The 21,128-nt window shown below is 58.0% G+C and overlaps 1 protein-coding gene across 1 annotated transcript; it reads right to left on the bottom strand.

Moving 5' to 3' along the window:
• Positions 1-1,395: 1,395 nt before the first annotated feature.
• On the bottom strand, positions 1,396-18,494 carry OAF (out at first homolog). The gene is made up of 4 exons (XM_042906892.1): positions 18,210-18,494; positions 5,086-5,220; positions 4,007-4,187; positions 1,396-2,459 (listed from the first exon to the last, which is right to left on the bottom strand). The coding sequence occupies exons 1-4, from the start codon at positions 18,477-18,479 to the stop codon at positions 2,194-2,196; spliced, it is 852 nt and encodes a 283-aa protein (XP_042762826.1). The 5' UTR covers positions 18,480-18,494; the 3' UTR covers positions 1,396-2,193.
• Positions 18,495-21,128: the final 2,634 nt, after the last annotated feature.

Raw genomic sequence — 21,128 nt, 5'->3', positions numbered from 1 at the left:
GCCTGCTTCGGATTCTGTGTCTCCCTCCCTCTGCCCCTCCCCTGCTCGCTCGCGCTCTGTCTCTCAGAAAAAATAGACATTCAAAACAAACTTACATTTTAAAAAAAGCACTCTTGAAAAAAACAGCATTATTTTGGCTACCTGCGAGTGAAAAGGCATATATGACCTGGGACCCCACCTCCAGTAAAAAAAGGCACACAGACAGGGTGGGGAAGTGGGAGGTGCCTTCTCCAAGTAATCCCCTCCCCCACCCAGAGCTAGGATTGGGGCTCAGGACTGAGGGCTGGGATTGGGCAGCAGGGGAAGGAGGAAAGGGCCTGGGGAGGAACACTTCCCTCCCTAACCACCACCCCCCCCCCCCAAAGGACAGCTAAAGCTGGTCCTCGAAAACAGGTTCAGAAAGAGGCATGCCTACCTGAAAAGGAGGTCTCACCACCTATCTGACTTGACCCTGGCCGAGCAAGCCTGGCTCCCACCACAACCCTCTGGTCTATACAGCTTCAAGGGGCGGCAGCAGCCTGTTCTGGGGAGCCTTCAAGGGGAGGGGGACATCCTGAAAGCCTGTTTCCCTTTCCAAGGTGGACAAGGAAGGACTTGACTCTCCCGTCTCCTCCTTCCTAAGGATTCCGGTCCCCTGTGGGACCCCTGGAGCACTCCTGTCTCTGCCCTGTGCTCAGTCTCCTCCACCTTGCCAAATGCCTACCACCCTCCAGCTTCAAGCCGTATCCCATCTGGTCGAGGAGACCTCCCTCGATAAATTCAACCTGCGCCATCCCTCCTTCCCGAAAGTTCTCCAACACCCGGCTCGGCACTTCCTATTACAGTCTCTTCAAACTGGAAGGTACTTTGGAAGCACAGAGACCTTCAGGATGTCTGGCTTAGCCGTCTCAGGTGTATAGGTGAGGAAATGCCTGCTCTTCTCACTAACAGTAACGATATTAATAATAGCGAATACAATGAACACTATCGTGCCGGGCACTTCAGATGTACGAACACCCATGTAAGTCTCACAATTAAGCCCATTTTATAGCAGAGAGCGCTGAGGCACAGGAAGGTAAAGTGACTTGACCCAAGATTGCACAGGAAATAAGCCACGCCAGGATTTGGACCCTGGCAGTTTGGTTCCGGGGTTTTTGCCTTATTGCTTGCCTTAATCTATTTATACTATTACCGTCTGACTTGCTCATCTATGTCTCTTCTTCTTAAGTGCAGAAGTTTTGTCTTATCCTTCCCTAATACGTCCCGGGTCCATCCACTCCCTGCTGCACAGCGAATGAGCACACAGCAGGTGCCTTTAGCGGTGTGTCGAGACTGGTCCCCGGCAGAGCGAACGCCCCTCCTGCCACCAGGTGGCAGCATTGGCCAAGAGTTCTTTCAGAACTCTGAGACGAGCTGTCAAATAAAAATTTAAACTTTTATTTCTGGTACAAATGATAAATACTTTGCATTAAAAATCTGGAATTCAAGTTTTCCTCATACTTCGTGCTCCCCCCCGCCCCAGAACTTTACAAAAAATATTTCTGTCTCGAGGAGGGAAGCTGGGGCCTGCTCTCCCAACAGAGTCTGGGTCTGGGGAAAGGCACATGTGGTGTGTGTCCGGGCTGGGAGGCCCTCACCTGCCCCAGTGTTGGGAGGACAGCAATGAGCAGAATGCACCGTGATCTGGCGGAGGGCCTATGGCAATGGTCCCCGACGGCCCCCTCGCTGGGACGTGGTCCCCTCCTCGTTGGGCATTTGACGGTGCAGAGGGGCCAGCTCCTTCCAGATGGGGGAGTGGGGGTGCGTGTGTGTGGGGGGCGGCCAGGGGGAAGGTCGGTGGAACAGGCACAGACACCTTTTAGGGTCTAAACCTTCAAAGAGTTCAACAGAATCACGGGCCATCACATTTTGTTTGCTTGAAAGAGAACACTTCAGGGGAGATGAAGGGGAGGGGGACACATCTGGAGAACCCCCTTCTCTCTGTCCCCAAGGGAGGCACAGGGTGGGAGTGGGGGCTGCCTTCATGAGTTAACCCCTGCCATGCCACACCCCTTTTCACAGTCTTGAGTGATGGGGCCAGAGGCTCCGGGATCAAGGGAGGAGAAGGGAGATAAGGCCTCAGTGGGGGGGCGGCCACCCCCTCCAGTGGCTGGGGGAAGGGCGGTGGACCCAGAGCAGCGAACTCAGAGACGGCCCCCTTTCACCCCAGCCCAGCTAGGGGTCCTCATCCCAGAGACACAGCTGCCGCTGGGGCACATAGAAGTCGAAGCTGTAGTTTTTCTGGCAGCTGCGGATGCCGCACTTGTAGGGGGTCGGCCGGTCACGGCTGTGGCAGTACTTGAGCATGCAGGGGTACCAGGCCAGGCTCAGGCCGTAGCGGCAGACACAGGGCTTCCCGCCATCCCCCACCTGCCCGCAGCGGGACAGGTGCACCTGCTCCGAGGCCTCCGGCAGAGCCTCAAACACGGAGCTGTCCACACCTGCGGGAGAGAGGCGGGCATCAGCAGAGGGGAAAGGGAGGGAGGAGCCCGCCCCGCATGGCCTCTTGGGGCATCCCATCAGCCCTGTGAGCTGAGCATTTCCATTCTTGTTTTTATAGAGGAGAAACCCGGCCCAGAGAGGTTTAGTGATCTCACTGCGGTCACACAGTAAGTAGTGGGAATAGAGCCCAGGTCTTTCTGACTTCAAGGCCTTCCTTACAGGGGCACCTAGGTGGCTCAGTCAGTTGAGCGTCCGACTTCGGCTCAGGTCATAATCTCATGGTTCGTGGGTTCTAGCCCTCCGTCGGGCTCTGTGCTGACAGCTCAGATTTGGATTCTGTGTCTCCCTCTCTCTCTGCCCCTCCCCTGCTCATGTCTGTCTCTCTCAAAAACAAGTAAGTGTTAAAAAGAATTAAAAGTAAAATACCACTATACCAGGATGTGACGGAATAGAGATGTAGGGAGAATGAATAGAAAATCGAGGAGAGCTTCTTAAAGGAGGTGGTATCTGAGGAGGGCCAGGTAGGGAAGGACCAGCACAAACATGCTGGGAAGTCAGGGTGGCCAGGGTACACACAGGGGTGCTGGGGGAGACAGCAGTGACCTGGCCCCTGGCTTGGCTCAGTGGCCACGGGACGGACCAGCCTCTCGGGGGGACAGTACTGAGCTTGAACCTCAGTTTGGAGTGCAGCTTACTGGGAGGGGTGTGTGTGGAGGGCATGAGTACAGCTCTTGGCTATTTCTTTTTTTTTAATGTTTATTTATTTTGAGAGAGAGAGAGAGAGAGAGAGAGCACAAGAGAGCGAATGTGAGTGGGAGAGGGGCAGCGAGGGGGAGAGAATCCCAAGCAGGCTCCAGGATGTCGGCGCAGAGCCTGTCGTGGGGCTCGAACTCACCAACTGTGAAATCGTAACCTGAGCCGAAGTCAGCCGCTCAACCGACTGAGCCACCCAGCTCCCCCTGTTGGCCATTTCTAAATCCAGTGGTGCCCTGGGAAGGGCAGGCACTTCTCTACTGCTCAGCTGGCTGGGCAGAGGACCAGGGGCCTGGCATCTCCCTGTCCCCTCTGCACAGAGGACCTGAGGACAGTCCTGGGAACGGAATCAGGAAATGGGGCAGCAGTAAAGCCACACAGGCCAAAAGGCAGGGACCACACCAGAGACGGGAGAGAGATGCTGGCACCAGGGAAGGCATGAAGGAAAGGAGAGAGGGGGGCAGCAGGGGTGGGCAGGGAGGAGTGGGTGCCGACCCTGATACCTGTGCCCCCTCCCCCGACAGAGGTCCTGTGTTCTCACTAATGGAAGGAATGAGGTGGGTGCTGCCTGGGTATCTCCCTCCACACGACCTGGGAAGTCACAGGTCTGTGGGTCCCTACCTGGAAACGGTCGCTTTCGTCTGGCTGACTCCTCTCCCCGGAGAGCCACACGGGCACCACCTCCTCCAGGAAGTCTGCCCTGACCGACCCCAGCCCGGTTTCGGGGTCTCTCCTCTGAACTCCCGCATCTCATTACCGCGCTCTCGCCTGGGTGATGTGATCCCAAGCTGACCTTGCTCCAGCCAGAAGCGGACGTCCTCCCGGCGGGTGTAGATGGTATCCACGGCCTCGGCACACACGTTGCGGAGATGGGGGCTCAGCAGGCCCCCCTGGCTGAAGTTGACGGCCATGTCCATGTGCAGGTGCTCTAGGCCCCGCACCTCCTCAGCCTGCCGCACTGCCCGAGGGTTCTTCTGTGTGGAGAGGAACAGCCACTCCCACCCGGCCTCCGAATGCTCCCTGCCCTGCTTTGCCTAATCGCTGAGAGTCAGACAGGCCAAGGCTGGTTGCCTTCAGAACCTTGGGGCAGGCTGGCAGTCTAGGGGCACCCGGCCTCTCCTCCAGCTTCTGGAGACACCAATCCCCAGGACTCAGCCGAGCCTCTGCAGCTGGCCACTGGCCGGCGTCTGGGGCTGACGGAGAATTCTGACAGTCATCAGGGCTGGTATTGGAGGTGGCAGCCGGGCGAGCTGGCCCAGGACAGATGCCCCCGGGGTCCCACACCTTCCAACAGGCAGAGAACAGAGTCTGGGACCGGGAAGGGAGGGGAGGGCCTCGTTTAGGGAACACAGATGAGGCTGGGGGAGAGGCCCAGGGGCCAGGAAGGGACAGGGAGCAGGTCAACGGGCTGAAGGGTTCTGAACACTGCGCTGAACACTTTCCATGCATGCTCTCATTTAATTCTCAGTATAACTCATTTCTCCATAGGAAAGTAGAGGCTTGGAAGGCAACGTGTGCAACGTCCCCGGGATACAGGGGGGTGGCGCTGGGTCTGAAGGCATATCTGACCTCGGAGTCCAAGCCCAGAATCTCCACCATAAAGGGGGAGGAGCTGAAATCAGGAGGCTGGAGGGATCTGGCAGTTGGGGGTCAGTGCAGATTAGCGATCTGGGGTGATGGGGTTAGGTCTGGCCTGGGGCGATATCAGGGGTTCAGGACTACGGGGTGAGAGTGGGGCGCCGGGGGGTGAGGGTGGGTCAGGCGCTGGGTGGGAGAGTGAGGTCGGGGTGCGGTTCAGGCTTGGGGCTGGCTGCAGGGCTGGGGGCTCTGGGGCAGGAGCTGGGCCAGGGAAGGCTCGAAGTGAGCACTCACCTGTCGAAGCTTGGCCATGGCCTCGCTGGGGATGATCTCATTGTGGTGCAGCCGGGTGACAAAGCAGAGTGCCTGGAACTGACTCTGCCCCTTCTCCAGCTCCCCCAGGATCAGGGCTCGGAAGATCTTCACGTCCTAACGGGGAAGGGCAGGAGCATGGGGACCAGCTGGAGTGGGCGGGGCCTCCCACCCAGCGCTCAGCCCAGGCCTTGGACAGGACACGTGCCTGGACACCGCCCCGCGACGGACATTTCCCTCCTGCTGGTCTAGGAATTTTTATCTTTCCCATTTAAACCCATGACTCGAAAGAGCACACCCCAGATGTTCCAGAGCCCCCTGGAAAATTCACATGGTGAACCACTAAAAAGTCTTTTCAAAACAGAACTGTTTAAAAAGTACAGAACTTCACCTTGAAAGAAACAGCACCCTGTTTTTGGTGCCTGGCTCTTTCAAGGCGGATGCCGCCCCTCCGTGGCACCCACGTCACCCTGATCAGGGTGGGTCACAGCCTCTAGAACTACCTGACCAGGCCATAATAGGGGAGGGGTTGAACTTTTTACAAGTACAGATCCCAGAGTCTTTCTCATATTCTTGGTCAGTAGGTTGGGTGGGGGGAGGGGGGCGGTGCCTAGAAACTGGTGCTCCTCAAAATGCCCCCCAGTGCTTCTAATCGGCCAGGCCCCTGGCCATCCCATCTCAGACTGAGGTAGTGGGCATGGGACGGGGTTAAGGGCAGACGCAGCCCAAGCTGGCTGCAGCTGTTGCCAACTTCCGGCCTGGGGGAGCTGGGATGGCTCACCTTTCCCTTCCCCCCTCCACTTCCCCTTTCCCCTCGGGGTTACTAATGGCATTACCAGCAGGCCAATGGCTCCTTCCTGTTACTCACTCATTGCGTGCGTGCGTGGGGGAGGCTGGAGGGGAGCAGAGGGAGGAGGGAGAGGGGCCACAGGGCAGGATGGGGTTCCCCTGCCAATCTGGCTGCTGGAACGCTGTGCTCTGACCCAGCTGCACCCAAGGTGTCCCCCTGCTCTCACTCAGCTCTGTGCCTTGGCTAACTGCTCCCAGTGTGAAATTAGCAGGCCCCACTCAGAAGTGGTCCGGATCTGTCATGATGCTCCCTGCCAGGAAGGTACCCTGGCCACAAGGACCATTCTCCTCTAGGACCCCAATGACCCTGCACTGGCACTGAGCATATACAGGCCTGTGTAGTTATTCATCTTTCGACGTACGTGCCCTGGCCTCGCCCACTGAGAGAGCCCGCGGTGACTCAGGGGTATGGTACGCCCACTAGAGAATAAGTGCTCTGAAACAGGGGCCAAGGTTCCCCTTGGGCTCCTGTACAGGCAGTGAGGGCAGGCCGTACCCCAACTCTGTCTTGTATTAGCCAGCGCCCAGGCATATCTTCCAGCCTCTGTAAGCCTCGCTGGCAAGATGGGGACGATAAGGCACTTCCCTGGTAGGCTTGTGTGAAAACAGTGTGGAGGCCACAGGAGAACGCCCGCCCACAGTAAGCACTCAGTAGGTGCTGGCTGTCGCAATCTCAAGTCTCGTCCCGGCAGTGATCAGCAAATGTTACAGGTGGCCTGTGTGCTGCCATCCCATAACCCCCGTGCACTTGTGAGGTCCCTTGACTACAGGGATGGGTCTTTTACTTTCCTCTCCTGCAAATGATCTCCAGCACAGGGAGGTGTGGGCACGTGCGGGGAGATTTTCCACCAGTATTGCAGAAGGAGAGACTGAGGCTCAGCTGGCGACAGAGGTTCCACGGGGCTCTTTCCGATGCCAGATCTCAAGGAAGGTGAATCAGAGCTTGGGTTAACCCAGCTTCCTCTCAACAGGAAATCCGTTCTTGGGCCCTGAGGCTGGAATCTCCTTGTCCTGCCAGGCTGGGCCATCCGATCTTCCTTCCGTTTGCTCAGGTTGGCTGAGGGGAGACCGGAGGCCGGTACGCTCGTGTATTTTCCACTGGGGGCTCACTTCCTGCCAGGTGAGACCTGATACGAAACTTCCCCTCCTAGGGCTCCGGGCAGCCGGGTGTCCCCGGCAGGACCCCGAGGCAGGATCCAACATTATTTTCAGCAATGACTCTTTAAAAGAACCTTATCTGGAATATTCAGAGCATCTTCTCCAAGACCCCAGCCAAATGCCTGCGGTCTGGCAGCTGCAGAGTGGTCTCTTTGCTTGGGGATATCACCTGCCCACCGTTCAGAGAAAGCATTTGAACTCTTAGACCAGACAGGAGAGTTAAAAACAAAACAAAACAAACAAACCTGCTTTGAGTTGTTTGTTTTTTTTTTTCTCCCCTGCCTCTATATTAAACAACAATGTTGGTGACGGCAGCAAATGGGGGCACTAAATTGGGAATCTGACTGGGGGCGGAGAGAGGGAACGAGGATTTCTCATTGAGAGAGAAGATTTAGTCGTGGAGGGCAAAGATTTATTGAAGCTTATAACTGGAAGGGATAAGTCACTGTTCTTATGAGGATGTATCGTCCTGTCTAAAATCCTCACAACAACAGGAGGTAGGGAGGATGATTATTACTGAGTTTGGAACGGGTTACTTGCTCAAGGTCACGGGACGGGAGGAAACGTGGCCAGAGGTCTAACCCCCGGCGGTCTGACTCCAAAGCCAGTGTTCTCTCAACCACAATGCACCAGTGCCTCCCAGGTGTCCTTGACGCCCAGCTCGAGAAACTGAAGCTCAGGTCCAGACAGGCAGTGTGGTCCGCCCTTGGCCACACAGCTGGCAAGTGGCAGAGCCAGGATTAGAACTCGGTTCCCTGGCCCAGCCATGCCTGGAGGTCCTGTGCAGACCTGCCCTGGGAGTATGGCAGCTGCCACTCACGGTTCAGCGTGACTACCAAAAAGCAGCATCTGACACAGATATGAGGGTGACGTGAGGCAGGACCACCCTCCTAGCCCGCCAGCCTGCCCTGCCCAGAACCTCTATAGACCAGTGTCCCTCCCACCTTCTACACCTCAGACTCACCGCTAAGGTCCCGGGGGCCCCTTTCCCTCCAGCACAGAGGAAAGGGCAGGGGAAGAAGTCCCCCTGCTTCAGCAAACATCTGGCCGGATGCTAGGCCCAGGCCAAGGAAGTTTCTATAGGGCTCCCAGGACCCTCCAGCCCAACGGGAGCCGGCCAGCAGGGGGGCAGAGACCTGAGCCGTGCAGCCGGTGTGGTGAGCGGGCTGTGGAGACAGAGTCTGTTGAAGTCCTTTGCCTATGGCTTTGTTTGTTTAATTTAGAGAGCACGAGTGGGGAAGGGGCAGAGAGAGAGCGGGGGCAGAGGATCCGAAGAAGGCTCCGTGCTGACAGCACAGAGCCCGAGGCAGGGCTCAAACTCATCAACTGTGAGATCGTGACCTGCGCTGAAGTCTGATGCTTAGCGGACTGAGCCACCCAGGCCGTGCCCCCCCACCCCCGCCCCCAGCCCCCTTGGCCTGTGGTTTTAAGTAAGCATCAGGAGTAGATAGGTTGTGGGACGGCACAGTAGTTAAGGACAAAGGCTCTGTAGCCAGAAGTACCTACATTCAAATCCTGGCGTTGCTCATACTGGCCGTGTAGCCTTGGGTGAATTAACCTCCCTGTACCTTAGTTTCCACATCTGTTAAATGAGTTAAACTAACAATGCCTACACCTCCAGGGATTATTGGGAGGGAAAAATGAGCGAAAGGTCTCAGAACACAGTGGGCTGAACTCCCTATTATTGTTGCCATCTCTGGCCTTGCTCCAACTGTGATCTATTCCAGACCTGCAGACGCAGGAGCAAAGGGTTTTCTCCTAAAGAGGCACCCGAGGCCCAGAGAGGTCGGGGGAGTCCTCTGGGAGTGGCAGGTAATCAGCAAATCCGTGGGAGAGCACTGGTTAGCATGACCTGGGGCAAGGCCTTCACAGGCACCAGGCTGGACAGGGAAGTGGCCAAAACCAAGGCAGGGGCCCCTGTCTTCACGGGGCTCGTGGAGAGGCTGGCCTCCTGCAACCAAAGCCAGTGCACCAATAATGGCCGAGGGTCGAGGTTTATGATACGCGCTATGGGGCAAAGGATGGACGGAGGGGCGTTTGTTTTCCCCTTAACGATGGCGCAGGGAGGCGAGGAGGGAAGGAGGGAAAGACTTCGCCAGAGTGAGGGACATTTCAGTGCTCCTTAGCAGTCAAAGGATGTTGGGGGGCTTTCTAGCAAAGAGAGAGGGGCATTTACAGAAGACAGGGAAATGTGAGGCTCTCTTAACACCCATCTATCCCTCCATGTTGTTATTGATCTGCCTAATGCCTAATGCCCTTCAAAGACCCCTCCAGAGGCTGGCATCCACTTCACCAACAGCTCGTCTTGGACTCCCTGAGCATTCAGCTAAAGAGTTGGTAGTTTCCAGAAGAAGCGATGAGGCCATGTCACTTTCCATGAGCTGATTCCTCTGCTGGGGGTGCCCTGTCCTCATCTGCCTACCGTGTCTCAGGACTCGGTTCCAACGCATCCCCTGCTCTGGCCCGTACCCCCAGTGCTACCCTCACCAACCCTCCAGCAGACTCAGCCGGCCCCAACTCCTAACTTCTAAAGCACGAGTCCTGTTGTGTTTGCAACCCCGTCTTGCCGTACCTTCCAGACTCAGCTCCTTGAGCCTGGGGCAGTATCCTATTTGCAGCCATCTCCACCCCCTAGAACACAGTAGGTGCTCAGTAAGTGCCTGGCAACGAAGAAACGAAGGCAGGAGGCCACAAACGAGAGCCTGGAAGCATTCTGGGAAAACCACCAGGGGCAGGGCAGGGTGAGGGAGGGAAGAGAGAGAGGTCGAAGGAGGTGGCTGGTGAGAGGGGAGGGGCAGCAGGTCTGAGAGCCCAGCCAAGGAGTCTGGGCTTCATCTAGCGGATCCCCGGAAGCCACGGGTTTCGAGCTGGACCGGAAACTTGAGTTGTGCCGGGCCCGCGTGCACCTGATCTACATCGACAAAGGACCCCGTCCTCATGTGGCATCTTCTGCCTGGGCAGTAAGTCATCCAAGCCCTGCATGGCCTGCCTCTGGCTCAAGGGCGGAGACCAGGCCTTACTTATGCCGTAGCCTCAGGGTCTGGCACAGAGCTGGGTCGCCACTTATCAGCTGAGTGAACGAACGCATGCGTGCACGTGTGCTCCGGGGCCTCCATCAATTCCCTAGCCTCCAACAAGAAGGCTGGTAGTCCTCCAGCTGCTATTGTGGCTTTTAGAGGGTTTAGGGGATCATTGAGCTCAGGACGTGACCTCCACAAGTCATACAGCTGCAGAGCCAGGACCAGAAGCCCGGGTCTCCCCACTCACAGTCCAGTGACCTTCACGCCCCCCCCACCAAGCTCCCCTGTCCGCCCTTGTCCAGATCTCCTCCTTCTCCACACTCACTCCCCGCCAGGCTGTGCTTCTGAGATCCACTGCAGCTCGCAGAGGGAAGGCTGTGCTGGCTCAGCTGTGCTGGGGCTCCGGGTGAACACCCATGAGACAGTGGAGGGCCACTCCGGGAAGCACAGGGGCGGTGGGGGGCGGGGGGGGCGGGCAGCCCTCTGCACTTGAACGGCAGACATCCTGTGCCAGGCCCAGGTGCAGCCTTCCTGGGGAGAGGCCCCAGGGGAAGCTTAATGTCAAGGAAGGGGAGCGACACTGCAGACAGAGCACACAGGAGTTCGGCTGCGATGACAGCAGAGCGGTCACACCGCCCTGGACCGCCGACCCCCAGCCTCAGATAAGACGGGGGAGAGGGACACAAGCTTCTCTTTTGCTTCAGCCGCTGTTGCGGTTTTCTGTCTCAGCCAAGTCAGATCCTAAGTGATACGCAGGGATGCCCGCCTGCCTCCCCCCATTCACGGGCCACGCGTCTGGAGTCTTTCACGCGTACTTGCTGCTTCTAGAACAATCTCTTTCACATGCAGTGGCTCCTGTCTCTCCCCGGCTCCCATCGGCTCGGCTGCACACGGCCAACCCCCCCCTCCCCATCCCCCTGCCTCGCATGCCGGTTGCTCACAGGAGCACCGCCTCCCTCCGTGTCCCCCCGCCTGTGGAGTCTCCACCTCACCCCTTTCTCGGAGTCAGTGTGGTGTCTCTCAGAGTCTCTCACGCAGCCTCACGCACTCCCTCACCCACGGTCTAACAACGTCCTCACCCCGCTGTCACACTCTGCCCCCTTCTCCAGAGAGCCCACCTGGGGAGAGGAGGGGGCCTCTGCGATCTCAGACCTCCCGCCAGCCCAGCACTCCACCATGGGGAGCCGAAAACTAAGGGGGCCAGGGTGGGGAGCTGCCCCCTCCCTCAGTGCCCTCCCAGCCACCCACCCTTCTGTCCAGGGTCCTTGCGAAGCACCTGCTCCCCCCACCCCTCCTTGCTCTTGGACAGCAGACACGGTCTCCTGGGAGTGTCCTCGACCATCTCTGTCTCCTTCCCGTCACACCAGAGCGCATGATTCTGAGGCCCGGGCTGAGCCAATCTAAATATTTATTCCTCTGCTCCTGGCTGGGGCTGCTTTATGGCTAGAGAAGGGGCCAGTTTTGTTGGACCGTGGCGGCGAGGAGAGGCAGCCCGGAACCAGCACCTTCCTAACCCACGCTGGCTGCCCTGGGGCAGACACGGGAGCGCCTTGGCCCCTCTGCCCCATCTACTTGAGCAGGAACAGGGGTGGATGGGGTCAACCCAAAGCCAGGCGGGGCACATTCCCAGGCGGGTGCCCAGGGACTTACGCTGCCCCCATTACAGGGATGTCTGTATACCCTCAGGGCCAGTCCTGGGACAAAAGCTTCTTGTTAAGGGGCATTAGCACCACCACCAGTCAGGCGCAGTGCCCTCTGCCCTCCTCCCAGCCCCCCGAGCCCCCAGTTCTCTGTCAGCCAAATCCCAAAGGTCACTACTGTTCCAACTGCCCCGGGGAACAATGTGAGGCTTTATGTGGATCGACTGTGCCCCACTGTCCCGCTGACTCAGGGCTCCTAAGATGGGGCTCCATACTCCTCTCTCACCCGGATTCCCAGCCCCAAATGCCTCTGTTGCTCCCTGCCCTTTATCGGAATCCACAGCGGCAGCCACTTAAACACTTGCCAACCTAAGGGACGGAAGAGCCTAATGACGCGCTGGCCCCTAGAGCAGAAAGAAAGTGCCAGAACAATGGGCTTGCCAGCGAGCAAGGAGAGCCGGGGAGGGGGGACCTGCCGGGGCCCTGGCTGGCACCGCTACCTCACTTCTCACGAGCCTACGCTGGCCTCTGCTTTGCCACAGCCTCTGATTCACTTCTCATCGGACCGTGAACATCACGCTAGTGTCTCGGCCATGCCTGTGCCGTGTCTGGGCCTGGGGCTCCGAGAGGTCAAGTGGCTCGTCAGGACGCACAACTGGCGAAGGGCAGAAAGATGTACACAGTGAGTGTTCAGTGGTCTCCGTGAGATCTTTTACAAACGGTCCCTGTACCCCCCGCCCCTTGCATCCCCATCTCTCTAGAGGAAGAGCCTCTTGGCACAAAGCTGCCAAGGGCCAATACTCAAATCCACCAGGGGTTATGAGCTCGGGGGGGGGTAGGGGTCCAGCTCAGGTCTGTAGAGAGGAGGGTTCCTCTGTAGATCTGTTCCTCTGCATGAAGGTTTTCCGTCAGCTTCCTTCTTCCCTTTCCCCTCCCCTATTCAGGTATCTTCGGCCTTCTGGAAGAAGCCTACTTACGTTATGGCGCACATAGTCAACTGCCATACAGCGGAAAGATCCCTGGGTCCTAATCCCGGGTCATTAGCCACTTGATCTTGTCACAGTCGCTTCAGAGCTCGAAGCCTCAGTTTGCACATCTGCAAAATGGGGGTAACCCCTGCCTCACGAGGCAGTAGGGAGGATCAAAGGAGGCTGTGCGTGAAAGCACCCAACAGCGTGTGACCTGAGGGACCACTTGGCGCGTGAGATACAGGGACATGCGGTTCTCATCACGAGGCTGCACCGTTCCTGTGAAAGAGACAGCCCTACCCTGCCTCTCCCCATCTTATTTCTAGCAGGCCACTCCTCCCTGGTTCCAGGTGGGAGTCTTCACTGCCTGACCCAGGATCTTTTGCTAGGACTCCCCCTGGACATTGGCATTCAGGGGTGGGAGATGCTTGCCAAGCTTCAGGGAGCATATCTCAACCTTCCCTCAGGGCTCTAGATCCCTGATCCATGGAAGAATTCCTCAGACACGGCAGAGGGACTGCTGTGAGCCCCGGGGGCCCCACGGCCACAAGCCAGGTTGTTCCATCCGGTCACTTCTCGTAAACTCCTACGAGGAAACGCTCTGGACCCCAGAAAAGCCTGGGCCTCTCCTGAAAGCATCTCTGCTGCCCTCCGTTCCCCAAGAAGACAGCCCGTCCATCACAACCCTGTGTTCCCAGCTGCTACACTTCAGAGGCCCAACGCAGAAAGGGCAGGGGGAGACTGGTCTCTCGCAGCTTCTCCGGCCTGACATCTGTGTGACTTGACATCCCGTTGTAATAAACAGCCTCCGGCAGCGCGCGGTCATTTGCACGTTCCACATCTTGCAGACTACATCTGACAGCATGCAGCTTCCCACGCTGCTCCCTCACCCCAAGCAGGAGCCCCCTAAGGCGGGGGCTCTGGTGCTCTTTGGACTGTTCCTTCCTGACTCCCACTCACCCATCGGCGCTCAGGCCGGGGCTCAAGTTTCAAGGACGCTTCTTGGGTCCTTCAGAGTGACCTTGAGCTGACCCACACCGCCATGTGGCTCCCCTTATCTTGGCTCCACGGCACAGCCCCTCTGGGTCCCTCCTGCCATGCTTCTGGAGGCTGTGGTTCCTTCCTCCCCCCTCCCGCTGCACCCACTGCCCTGAAACAGTTGCACATGACTTTCTCATATCTTTCAGGCCCACCCTACCCTTCCGGTCAGCACCAAACCACACTGCCTGCAACATGACTCATCCCTTCCCTCAGCTTTTGGACGCTCAGACCAGGGAGCCAAGGGGAAAGAGAATTTGGATGGGGACACCAACCTGGGGGACGGGGACCAAGCGGTCTGACTGACAAAAAGCCAGGTTAGAGCCTGGGGGCGGGGACGTGGCCGGTATTAGATATTGCCCGGTGAGTACGTACATATGACTATAATTGCATCCACGGGATTTGGACTATAAAGGAGAGTACCGTCGACTGGGTGTGTATTAGGAAGGACGGTGTGCGTGCCGCGGGCAGGTAGAATTAGGCCTAACGCCTATACGCTGCTTCAAGCACATTAGGGTTCCCCCGGGTAGAATGACGGGTTGCCAAGTGCTCAGTGAGTGTGGGCTCTCCCTGTATTTAACAGTCCAACCTGGGCCCCGCCTCCAAGTCCCCTCCCTTCCCTGGAACAGCTATACCAGTGGTTCCCGAACCTGCTGCCTGCTGGAAATCGTGGGGCCTCTTTAAAAATACCGTTGCCCTCAGAGATCAGATCGAATTGCTCTGGGCTGCAGCCCAGGCATCGGGATTCTCCAAAGCTACCCAGGTGATTCTAACGGACATGAAGTCTGGGAGCCACGGAGCCATGGCACTTTTTTCAAAGCCAGAGCTCAGTCTGCCTGACGGTCAGCAGCCTTGGGGCAGGGTATGCAGCGACAGAGGAGGGCCGCTTGATAGCTCCAAGCGACCTGCGGAGTCTATCCTCAATCCTTGCCTGGGCTCCAGGCTCCGTGTCCTACAGCGAGCGGACTACTCTGATTACTGTTACTGCCTCGCCGCCTTCGGGTCCAGCGTGGCAGGGTGGGGAGAGCCAGACAGTCCTAGAACCCTGCCTCTCAGTGGAGGCAAACAGAGAGGGTGGGAGGGGCTGGGGAGAGGGGGCTGGGGGTGGGGAGAGGCTGGGCCAAGGGCATCCGGCACAAGGCCAGTCCCTGCAGCCCTGGGTATTCTGGCGGGCCAAGAATGACCGCTCCGTGCTCGGAGGGGCTGGTCGGCAATGCTGCGGTGTGACTGGGGGAAAGGGGTGCCCAGAGGGCTGGTCAAACATTACTGCCGGGTGTATCCGTGAGGGTGTTTCCAGAAGAGATGAACATTTGAATGGGCAGAAGGAGTAGCAGAGATGGCTCTTGCCAGTGTGAGTGGGCACCAACCCATCCGGGGAGGCTGTGGATCGGACAAAAAGCCGAGGAAGGGTGAGTGCGCTCTCTCTGCTCGGGCTGGGACATCCGTCTTCTGCCCTTAGACACTGGCACTCAGGCCTTGGGACTCAGGCTGGAACCGCACTGCCAGCTTTCCTGGGCCTCCAGCTTTTGCAAATGGCAGATCGTAGGACTTCTCAGCCTCCACGATCATGAGGGCCAATCTCTTGTAATAAATCTCTTTCCGCGTATCTCACTCTACGTCCCGTTGTTTCTGTTTCTCTGGAGAGCGCCCACACGCCGTGCTTCGAGGAGAAGGTTATGATGAGGGGCTCAAGGCCCCTCCAGGCTCAGCACTGACTCTGGGTCCATCATTCAACCTCTCTGGGTCCAGGCTCAGCACGGAGGGCCCATGCTGCACTGTCATGTGGGCAACGATTACGAAAGTTAGCGGCTTCCATTTCTTGAGCGCTTAGCACGGGAGCCGACGCATAGTGGGCACTTCACGTGGATTACCTGTTTACTTCTCATGATAGCCATGGGATTGGTGCCATTATCACCCCCATTTTACAGATGAAGAAACGAAGGCCTGCAGAGCTCAAGTCCCCTGCCCAGGGTTAAACTGTATCGATCTCATTTCGGTCTGGACTGTCTCCTAAAGGTGAGAAAATGGCAAACATTGCCATTCCTAAGTGGACTGGGGTGTTTGGTACACAAAACAAAAGGAACACAACGTTCAAGACTTCTTCCCACGGGAAAAATTGTTACGTCTACATAGAACCTTGTGTAAATCTGCCAAAGGCTATGGGGCACAAGGCCTTGAGGACTGAGAGGGCCACGGAAGGATCCGCATAGAAAAGCTGCTCTGGCCAATGTAGACAGCGACTTGGGTGGGGGAAAGGCTATGATGCCCCGCCCCGGGCTAAATGAGAAACCCGGAGCTGGAGAGCCCTTAGAGAGCGGGTTCCCTTTCTGTGCCTTCTGCCCCCAGTTCCAGTCCTTGCTGGTGAATTAGGAGATGCCAGGGCGGGTGTGAAAGGCCAGGTTCTGGGTCAGAAGCTAACCTGAAAAGCAGACTCTGGACTAGAGTCAAACCTGGGTGGAGGTTTGAACCACCGCGGGGATTAAAATGGGGCCCTTGCCATCAGCTCCAAGCGGCTTCTCCAACTGGGCGGTCAGCCCCCTACTAAACTCTCAGCTCCAGACCCCAGTTCCACACCCCACTGCCACTGGGGCACTCCCCTCTCCTGGCCCACAGGGTAGAGTAATAAAAAAGTTTATGCTGCAGCCAGAGGCTATAAAAGCTCAGCCCTACCCGTTGTGTCTCTCACTGATGTCCTAGCCACAGCCTCAGCTGCTGAAGAGGTCCCAGGAATAGGGAAGCCTCTCCCCAGGGTTCCAGCTACCATAAAACAGTCGGCATTGGGCAGGAAGGTTAGGAGACTCTTGTCCTGGCCAGCGGGGCACTCTCAAGTACAAAGGGCTTCAGTGGAAGGTTAGAGGGGAAGATGAGACCACCGCCCCCTGAGGGGTCTGGCTACTCTGGGATTTCCCAGGAAAAGAAAGCATTTGACAAAATTTCCCCTGGAGTTTAGGTGTGGGGAGGCAGGAGGTATTCTGGCCCCGCCAGCTTCCTTCTCTCCACACACGAACCCACCTGCCTCTACCTGAATGTGAGAACCAACTTGGGCCTACTGAGTAAGGAAGGGCCACAAAGTCTTCCCAGCTGGGATGACCACCCACACCCCATGGTCCACCTATGTCCCATGTCAGTGACAACTCAGTAGTTTTGGGACAGGTCGGCAGTCAAGCCCTATCTCCGCTGTCCACTGGATCCCCTCCCCATGCTTCTCTATGGCAGTTTTGCTGGGTCCCTAGCTGCCTCCCCAAGTTCTGCTCCTTTCCTCTCAAGCTCCCACTCTCTAAGAGGGAGGAGAGAGAGATGGCTTGGGCGAGGCTCTATAGCCCTGAACTTCTCCAGCTGCCCAGCTATCTAACTGGCCTCACCTCTCCACTTCCCCAGAGACAGGGCCTCCTTTTATCAGAAGAGGGGCTGGTGTGTGCATGTGCGTGCGTGCATGTGTGTGTGTGTGTGTGTGTGTATCAGGAGACTCCTTTCAAGTACCTACTCCTCACCCACCTTCTTTCCTTCCAGAATTCCTGCTGCTGGGTCACCGTTAGTCACTCACTGCCCTTCCGGGCCCATTTACTGATAACCCCCCAGTTCCTCCAGTCTCCCCCCAACCCCAACAACCTTGGGGGCCACGTCCACCTTCTGGTTCCTTACACATACTGAATAGGGGCTGCTTTCTGCCCCCTTCCTGCAATCTGGGCCAAAACATGGAGGTTGGCCAGTGGTCCTGCCAGGCGCGGTAAGGAGTGGCAACTCTTCCAGAGTGCGGGGACCTCACGTAGGGCCTCTCCCCAGGTTCTCCTTCTTCAAGCTTCCCAGCCTTCCAGACCCAGGAGCAGAGGTAGCTTCTCCTTGGTCCCGGAGGGACAAGGGACAATCAGCTCTTACCTCCCGGCCTCCCTCCCGCCATGCCTCTGGCCTAGAACGGTGCAACACGAGAGTTGGTTCAAAGACTCCAAGATGTCAGAGCTGAGGGGCCTGAAGCCACCTCACTGACCTGTGCAGAGGTGAAAAACGAGGCCCAGAGAAGGAAAGGGACTTGCCCAAGATCACACAGCAAGAACCCAGGACCTCTGATTGCCAGCCCAGGACTTTCTCCTCTAGAGCACAGGGAAATGACTCCAAGAAGGGAGTCAACTCTTTTGAAGGAGAGTCCGCACCTGGAGGGCTCTGGGAGAGCTGGAAGAGAAGTGGGCAGAAGGCTGGGAGTCAGGGAGAGAGAAGGGGCCTGGGCACCCAGAGCAAGGGGGTGAAGGGCTGGAGGGCCGGCGGAAGACTTCCTCCAGCAGAATGAAGGGGCCGGATCTGGGCGCCGGGGACCCCGACGACCCTGGCTCAGTCTCTCCCCTCTCCTGGCCCGCCTTCCACCTGCAGGCCTCAGTGCGACCGGGGACCCCCGGGCGCCCGGGCTCCCACGGCCCTCCAGGCGAGCGACGGTGCCTCACCTTCTTGAAGTCGGCGGTGAAGGAGACGAGGGTGCCGTCGGGCTTACGCAGCTCGAGGCTGATGCTGTCGGCGTCGCTGTCCGCCTGCAGGCTCTCCTCGGTGACCTGGCCGTCGGGCAGCCGCACGCGGACCCGCAGCTCGGCCGGCGCGCCCGGCCCGGCGCCCACGCCGCGCGGCGCCCCCAGCAGCGGCCCGAGCAGCGGCAGCAGCAGCAGCAGCAGCAGCGCGGGGGGCGCCGTGGGGACCCCGCGGCCGCCGGGCGGGCGCATCCCCGGGGGCCGCCGCCGCCCTCCGCGGGCCCGGCGCGCGGCGTGCGAGCCGAGAGGGGCGCTGCCAAACTTCGCGCGAAGTTGCTGGCTAGTTCGGGGCGCGCGCGGGGCAGCGGCTCCCCGGGGGGCTCAGGCGCGGGGGGCCCGCGACGTGGCGCGGACGCACGTGGACTGCGCTCCGCCGCGCGCCCCCCCGGCGGCTCCGAGGCGGACGCGCGCTCCCGGGGTCCCCCCCCCCGCCCGCCCACCGGCCCAGCGCCGCGACCGCCGCGGCCCCCGACTCCGGCGCGGCGAGACTCTGTTTTGCACTTTTCATTCAATCCCACCCCCCGTCACTTCCTTCGGAAAACAGAAACCACCAGGACCTGCCTTAAAGAGACCGCGCACCTCTCGGCCCTTAAAGGGCTCGCGGCGGCTCCCCGCGCTCCGGCTGCGGCCCGGGGCAGGGGGCGGGGACAGGGGACCGCGGCGCAGCGGCTTTGTGGGAAAAGGGCTTTCTCGATCTCCCTCCCTCCCTGCCGCGCCCCGCGCGACCCGGCCGTGTCAGGAGTTGGCTCAACGGGCAAATCCCTTCCTCCCAGCAGGGGCGGGACGGGTGACTCTTCCCCCGTCCCGTCCACCTCCCCCCGCCCCCGCCCCCGCCCCCGCCCCTTTGGCTTGCTCTTGTGCCACGTGGACGAAATAATCGGGCTTGGTGTTTTAGGGGTTTTGTTTGGTCTTTTCGTTTCTCTGACACAGCGAATTTCTAAAAACGGTTCTGCAAAATCAGACCTCACCTCGCCTTCAGCCTTTCGACTGTCTTGGGTCAGGAGAGGTGAGCCGAGGTTCTCGCCCTCATTTGACATCCCTCCGGTGTGGTGCCTTGATAAGTCAGGCCACCTCTCTGAATACGTCCCCTCGACTTGCGCACATTTTGTGAGCCCCGGGACAGCTTTTCTTTTCAGTCCCATCGCCCTCACTTACCCCATTCATGGCCTATCCTCGGTCCTGCCCACCTCCCAAGACCCACCCCCCCACCCCCCCTTTCTCATAGGCTGAGCAAATCCAGGGAAATTCAGGAGAATGACTAGGGACTCGGGACACCAGCAATCGACCAACAGGGGTTCTCCCACAAGTCCCAAAACGATATATGCTGCCATGCACCCCAACAGTGACCTGAGTGAGGGCAGGGAGATCTGGATGCCTGCTTCCTCTGATCAGCTGTGTGCTTTGGGAACGTTTGAAAAATTCTTTGGGCCTAAGCGTTCCCCCGTGTACAGTGGGAGTTGCCGAGACCTGCGATATCCTGCCAATTCCACCGAAGAGAAAGCCCCAGGGAGGTGCTCAGAACCTGTTGTTCCCTGAGGTCCCTTCCACTTCTGTGGATTCTAGGTCCCCCTGTTTCTTTTGAGATCTCGATCACAGATGGTGACCACTCCCCTCGCCTCTGAAGCCTCCTTCCCTTCTAGGTTCTCCTCAGCACAGGGTTCTTATTAGTACCGGAGATGACAGCAGGAACCCAGGCAGCCAAGAACTGTGAGGGCACCAACAGCAGCCCCAGACCCTGTGAACTGCAGCTTTGGGCCTGGAACCTGTCTCCTTACTACCCACCCAGGGATCTTCCTACTACACCCTGCTGCCTACATTTACAGGACTGAAAGGGGTTCAAGAGATGATCTATCTCAGTGTTTTCCAAGTTGGCCTGACCAAAAGAATCATCTGGGTGCTTGTTAAGAAAACAAACACCCGAGTCCCTAAAGCTAGCCACACAGACTCCCTAGAGAAAAGAACCAAGGATTTGCATTTTTCACAAAGGCCCAGGTGATGCTTGGTGTAAGGGGTCTGACAGTTGGTACTTAACAGAGGGCTCGGCATAGGGGATCTAAAACAAACAACATCTTTCCTGGGGAACTGTCCTGGCCCCTGAGGAGTTTATCTTCACATCAGGGAGATAAGGCAGGCTGTCAGAGAATGATGGATTAGCACAAAGGCTGTTCCTGAGGCCCTCCCACCCTGAGCTGACAGGACGGAAGAAGAGAGATGCCCAGGGTCTCAAAACTGGCCCCCTGCCTGATAGGCTATGCATCCCAATCCAGCGTTAAAGCTAGATCTCGCATGAATCAGTCCACACAGTCACTGGGACCTCACCCGCATTTCCTAACTTCCCCTATTCCAGGCATCGTCAGCTCTGCCCCAAGCCGTGTTCCCAGGCCCCTTCCCCGTCACCCCGGTGAGATCCCGGGAGACCTAAGCCAAGAAGCCCTGTGTGTCTGGCTTCTTTTTTAAGTCTCTGAGGCTGTCTTTATCTCCATTCAAATCCTGGGTTTGGAAACTCCTCTATCACTTCCTCGCCACGATCAGCTTCCTCCGTTAATTTAACCACAGATCAAATTAGATTTTTCTTTTAAGATAGGGGAGCTGATGTCTCATCCCCCGCCCCACCGAGCCCTGTCTTTGTCCCTAGTCCTGCCTTTTGGTTTCACCCGACCAAACTCTTCAAGATCCAGGACCAAGTTGGAGTTTTCCAGGAAGACTTTCTCAGCCACTGAGCTACGGCTCTGCCCGGCGCCTCTCTCTCCGGCCTCTGGACTCCCACAATGACAATTACCGTAGCACCTACCATTCATTGTATCCTTATTACGTCAAAGTTCTGTGCCAAGCGCTTTACGT

Source organism: Panthera leo, chromosome D1 (assembly GCF_018350215.1).
Source record: "Panthera leo isolate Ple1 chromosome D1, P.leo_Ple1_pat1.1, whole genome shotgun sequence".
Classification (NCBI taxonomy): Eukaryota; Metazoa; Chordata; class Mammalia; order Carnivora; family Felidae; genus Panthera; species Panthera leo.
Note: the sequence above shows the minus strand (reverse complement) of the source record. Positions and strands in the feature narration are given on the sequence as shown.

Coding starts and splice junctions, on each gene's coding strand:
- OAF (XM_042906892.1), bottom strand. CDS start 18,479: ATGCGCCCGCCCGGCGGCCGCGGGGTCCCCACGGCGCCCCCCGCGCTG. Junction 4,188..5,085: donor CCATGGCCAAGCTTCGACAG/GTGAGTGCTCAC, acceptor CTCTCCACACAG/AAGAACCCTCGGGCAGTGCG. Junction 2,460..4,006: donor CCGCTTCTGGCTGGAGCAAG/GTCAGCTTGGGA, acceptor TCTCTCCCGCAG/GTGTGGACAGCTCCGTGTTT.